At 39.0% G+C, this 5,803-nt stretch overlaps 1 protein-coding gene across 2 annotated transcripts in view; it reads right to left on the bottom strand.

The window, feature by feature from the left end:
* Window positions 1–3,781, bottom strand: part of Spast (spastin) — a 38,156-nt gene extending 34,375 nt beyond the window's left edge. Inside the window, exons 1-2 of one of the 2 annotated variants that reach the window (XM_010645288.3) lie at window positions 3,554–3,781; window positions 981–1,064 (exon numbers count right to left, since the gene is read on the bottom strand). In XM_010645288.3, the coding sequence (XP_010643590.1) occupies window positions 981–1,064; window positions 3,554–3,698 (229 nt within the window). In that variant the 5' untranslated portion in view covers window positions 3,699–3,781. The remainder of the gene's footprint in view (window positions 1–980; window positions 1,065–3,553) is intronic. The other variant, XM_010645294.3, reaches the window with a different exon arrangement.
* Window positions 3,782–5,803: the final 2,022 nt, after the last annotated feature.

Raw genomic sequence — 5,803 nt, 5'->3', positions numbered from 1 at the left:
TTTTTTTTTTTTTTTTTTTTTTTTTTTTTTTGGTACCAGGGATCAAACTTGGGTCCTTGCACTTACAAAGTAGGTGGTGGAACAGCTGCCAAACTTTTTAAAGGTCCAGATACTAAATATTTTAGGCTTGAAGGATTTATGGTCCCTGCAGCAACAATTCAACTCTGCCAGTATAACAGCCATGAATGCATAAAGGAAGAGGAGCATCTGTGTGTCCCACAAAAAAAATTTTTTTTTAAATTTTTTGGTACAGACGATCAAACTCAGGACCTTGCACTTGCTAGGCAGATACAATACTACTGAGCTACATCCCTGGCCCTAGTTTTATTATAACGTAATCAGTGAAGCCAGGCATGGTGGTCTACACCTGCGCACTCTGAGAGACTGAGTGAGGCAAGAGGATTTTTGATTCAAGCCCAGCCTGGGAAACTTAGCAATTTAGCTAGACTCTGTCCCAAAATTTTTACAAATGGCTGGGCATGGTGGCACAGGCCTACAGGGTCAGCACTCAGGAGGCTGAGGCAGAAGGCTTTCCTCCAGTCTGAGGACAGCCTGGGTAACATAGTGAGTTCAGGCCTGAATTACATAGCAAGATCTTGTCTCAAAAACCAAGACAAAAAATAAAAAGACATGTGGCTCAGTGTAAAGGCTCTGGGTTCAATCTTCAGTACCAAAAACAAAACAACAACCACAAAAAAAACAAAAGCAGAGCTGAATTTCACCACTATCATCTACCAGTCTTTGTTACAGATAACTGAAAAATGGCCACAAAGTGATAATTAACAAAGCTGAGTGAGCTGAGTGACACATAATAAGGTATTCATTATATTCTTTTCTTTTGTAGAAAAGAATGCTAGAAGCTTTCTGTAAGTTAAAGCCCAAGCCACATTTTTTAATCACAGATCCATCTCCATTGCAATTAAAGATTAATGAAACACATTTCAAATATATCTCATATCCAATTTTACATTAATTGATACCTAGAAGTTGTAAACGATCCTTGGCCATAACCAAATTAGTCATCATTTTTGCTTGAAGACGTCGAGCTCTTTCACACTGATCACCTAAAATTAAACAAGAATTACTTAAAATATCTACTATTCTCTGCTAATATTGTTTCAAGAGAAAGCATCATTCCATCTAGTCTCATGGAGAATCAAAGATTTTATTGAAATATTATTTTCAAATAGTATCTACAAAAAAAATCACTTATAGTTTCTCATGATAGTTTCAAACCTATGAGGTACTTCATGCATGTTTCATGGAACCTAAAACATTTTTCACCCAGCTTTCAAAATGCTTGAAATTGAGATGCATTTATCATCAGTGAGAATTTACAAATGCTCTTAGCCAGGTTATAGTCATAGCCTGTGCTGTGCATGTACACATCTGTCATAGATATCGATACTGTTCTCACATCTAAGTAAAATAACACATTTTATTTGATGAGACTAAAATTCAAGTTCCAAGGGACAAGAAGAAATTATCATAGTCTAGTTTGCGGGTTTTCCTCTTAGTGATACAACAGAGGACATTTCTGCGGGGGAGTGTACCAGGGATCAAACTCAGGTCCTTGTGCTTGTGAGGCAGACAGTGGAACCACTGAGCTAAATCCCCGGCCCCTGAAGACATTTTTTATTTAATAAAACACTGTTTTTCTTACAACTAATCCACTGTCTTCTAATTTTTCCTCCATATAACTGACAAAGACCTGAATGCTTATCAAGGTCTCGAAGGCCCAACTTCCCATATTTATTTGCTTTACTCTGCTTTCTTTAATACAGGAGACCAGTAGCCAAAGTGGTCATTACAATATACAGGGAAGGAAGAAAGGCAGGGTCGGTATTGCACACGCTATAATTAAAAAGAGATTAGCCCATATTAGACAGTAGAGTCAGCCGGCTACCCAACAAATGGACTGATTCTTAGCCTAAATAATTTTTGCTTCTCATTTTATTTTAGCCATGATAAAATGAAATACAATCATGTGCTGAATAATGACATTTTCGCCAACAGTGGACCAAATGTATGACAGTGCCCTCAAACATGCTGGTGTAAACAGACTTAATTGTATGACCTTGGGTTCAGTTCCCAGCAAAGCAAAACAAACAAAATGAAGCACTACCCAAAAGCACAAAGGGAACCTGTGGATTAACACAATTTTTTCTCTTTGATAATGAAAAAAGGAACAGGCTTCAAAACAGGACTAATGTGCTGGGTGTGGCAGTACAAGCCTGTAATCCCAGCACTTGGGAGGCTGAAGCAGGAAGATTCAAAGCCAGCCTGGGCTACATAATGAAATCAAGGTTAGCCTGGACTACATAGCAAGACCCTGTCTCAAAGAACAAAACATAACAAAAGAAAACCTAGGGCTAAAGCATTTAACTGATGACCAACAGTGGCTCTAAGAATATAGTAAGTAATGTACTACTTGTTACAAGTAATCCAAGTTTGAATATATCCAGATACACCTCCATTTTTAGAATAAAATATTAACTGTTTATAAATGTTAACAATAACTTTTTGTTTTGTTTTTTGGTTTTTTTTCAGCTTTAATTGAGTTTATTGGTACATTTTAGGGATACAGTACAGTTACATTCATTGTTGGGATCTTGTACCTCTACATGACAAGTCTTGGTTCTCATTTATTCCCCTTGTCCCTGCCCTCCCTTCACCCCCTCCTCGCCTCCCCATCTACAAATACTTTATTTCCATCTTTTCATTATCTCACATTTTTTTTCTTTTCCCTTATTACCCTTCCCCTTCCCATCCCACCTTCCCTACACTTGTTTTTGTTTTGTTTTTTGAGACAGGGTCTCACTATGTAGTTGAGACTGATCTGGAACTAACTAACTAGCCCAGGCTGGTCTCAAACTCACAGCGGTCCTCCTGCCCCCAGCCTCCCAAGTACTGGGATTATAGGCATGCACCACCACACCTGGCTGTTAACAATAACATTTAAAAATGTCTAACTTTAGTAAGACAAAAGTTCTGAAACCAGGGTAATTATGTGAATGTTATGTTTTCCCTTATCTGCAGTTTTGGGAGTTTCAGTTACCTGTGGCTAACTACAGCCCAAAAATATTAAACAAGCCAGGCATGGTGGCATACTCCTGTAATCCAAGTACTCAGGAGGCTGAGGCAGGAGGACTGACATAAATTCCAGGTCAGCCTGGGCTACACAGTGAGTTCAAGGCCACCCTGCATTATATAATGAGATCCTGTCCAAAAAATCTAAACCAAAACAAACAAAAAATTAAAAGGAAAAAAAAAGGCCAAGAAATACTCGAGTCATACATGTTAAACTGTGTATTCTTCAAAAGAGTGTAATGAAATCTCACCCAGGCCTGGCCTGTCCTACCCATGACATGAATCGACCTTTCTTCCAACATATCCACACTATACTGTACATGCTAAATTGCACAAAGTAGCCATTTTGGTTATCAGTGTAGTGCATATGGCCTGGTAGGATCTGCAGTTTCTGGTATCCACTAGGGAACTTGGAACCATTGATAAGTGGGGAGTACATTTACAAATATAAATGTAACCTTACCTTGTCCTGTAACTATGATAGCTATTCCTTTTTCTAGCTCTTCGATACCCTTCTTATACCATTCCACAGCTTGCTCCTTCTGTCCTGCTTTAAGATAGAAATCATTATTTGTATATATTGTAAGTATGAAGAGTATACCACACATTTCTCAAAGCATGCTGGTAATAAATGATATATGAAAAATAAAGTTGTGAAGAATTAAGTCTAAGAAACATTACTGTAAGACTTCGTGGTACTTTTGACAACTTAGTACGTACATGAATCTCAAACAGGGCCAATGCATATGTCTTTCAAAATTTTAAGGCTGCGAATCCCTTCTTCCTTATTGTCTCACAGCATTGATGCTAGTAACAACTGAAATGTTATACTAAAAAATAAATTTTTATTTAGAGAAATTTTCTTTATTATTATTATTTTTTTTTTTTTTGCTTTTTTGAGACAGGGTGTCACTATGTAGTCAAGACTAACCTGGAACTCACTGTGTAGCCCAGGCTGGTCTTGAACTCACAGCGATCCTCCTGCCTCAGCCTCCCGAGTGCTGGGATTACAGGCGTGCGCCACCACGCCCGGCTTTGAGAGAAATTTTAAATAAGTGGGTTTGAATACATATACTGCTGGAAAAAATATAAATGATTTCAATGACAGTGAGGAAAAATGACTCAATCTAATTATATTCAAATCTAATGTAACACATTCATTGATGAGTGATGCAAGTTTGTTTCTTTCTCTTTTTTAAGAGAGGGTCTCACCATTTAGCTCAGGCTGGCCTTGAAGTCAATGTAGCCCAGGCTGGCTTCAAATTTGCAGCAATCCTCCTGCCTCAGCCTCCCAAAAAGCTGAGATTATGGGTGTGTGCTACCACACCTGGCTTCAGGTTTCTATTTAACATAATTGTGCCATAACTAGTGCATAGCATTACAAGTGCAGCATTTAATTACAAATTATCTGGCTGTGGGTGGTGGCACAAGCCTGTAATCTCAGCACTTAGGCTGAGGCAGGAAGCCTAGAGATCAGCCTGGGCTACACAGAATTCAAGGAGAGTCTGAATGACATAGTGAGACCCTGTCTCAAAAACATATATATGTATTTCTTTTAACCAAACGATTGGTTTAAACATTAATTCTTCACCCAAATTAAGCTTAAAAAGTTTATGCTAAAAATTCAGCAAAAGCCAGGCATGGTGGCGCACACCTGTACTCCCAGCACTTGGAAGGCTGAGGCAGCAGGTTCACTGTGAGTTTGAGACCAGCCTGGGCTACAAAGTGAGTTCCAGGTCAGTCTCAACTACACAGTGAGACCCTGTCTCAAAAAACCGAAAAAAAAAAAAAAATTCAGCATAGTCAAAATATACATGGGGTACTTACTCCTATAAAGTGCTAACTGTATACAAATCTCATTTTTTCTTTTTCTTTCTGAGACAGTTTGAAGTTCAGGCTGGCCTTGAACTGACTATGTAGCCTAGGTAGGCCTCAAACTTGTGGTCAACCCCCAGGCTCAGCATCCTAAGCGCTAAGAGATTACTATGGCCTAGCAAATCTCATCATTTTTGAAAATTAATTTCTCACTCCACTGACTATAAACCTTCATGAGTGGCCAATACTGAAAAGCAGGAAAGTGAAGGTAGCAATCACTGATTAGAACTACATTTTTAATTTTTTCCCCATCTTATAATCTCATTTAACGGGGAAAATGTGTTTATATTATTTGAAATTCACAATCAATAAAATACCATGTCTTTTAATAATATAAAATAGGTGAAATATTTTTATAGACACTACAAACAGGTGTAATGCCGTAGGAGGCCGCTATGAGATGTGTCAAAGCCTGGGTGTCTGAGGACATCCGAGGGCACACCTGAGGACACAACCCCATCATTCATGATAGGGCTTTGGCTTTGCCATAATAATCATCAATCAGCACTGATGACCCCACAGCGATACAAGGTCACGCAACTGTTTTGTCTTACTGCGACACAGAAAAGCTGATAAAGACACCAGCTCTTGAGCTCTAGAGCTGCAGCTCCAACTGAAATGCTGCTGCTGCCCTGATGCTAGAAATTAAAAGGTTGGTTCCTAGATGGGCATGGTGGCGCACACCTGTAATCCCAGCACTCGGGAGGCTGAAGCAGGAGGATCGAGGTGAGACCAGCCTGGGCTACATAGTGAGCAGTGAGTTCCAGGTCAGTCTCAACTACATAATGAGACTCTGTCTCAAAAAAACCAAAAAAACAAACAACAACAAAAAGATGGT

This window comes from Fukomys damarensis, unplaced genomic scaffold, assembly GCF_012274545.1.
Source record: "Fukomys damarensis isolate Sample0158 unplaced genomic scaffold, DMR_v1.0_HiC HiC_scaffold_2, whole genome shotgun sequence".
In the NCBI taxonomy this organism is placed as follows: Eukaryota; Metazoa; Chordata; class Mammalia; order Rodentia; family Bathyergidae; genus Fukomys; species Fukomys damarensis.
This window is presented reverse-complemented; position numbering and strand designations above follow the sequence as displayed.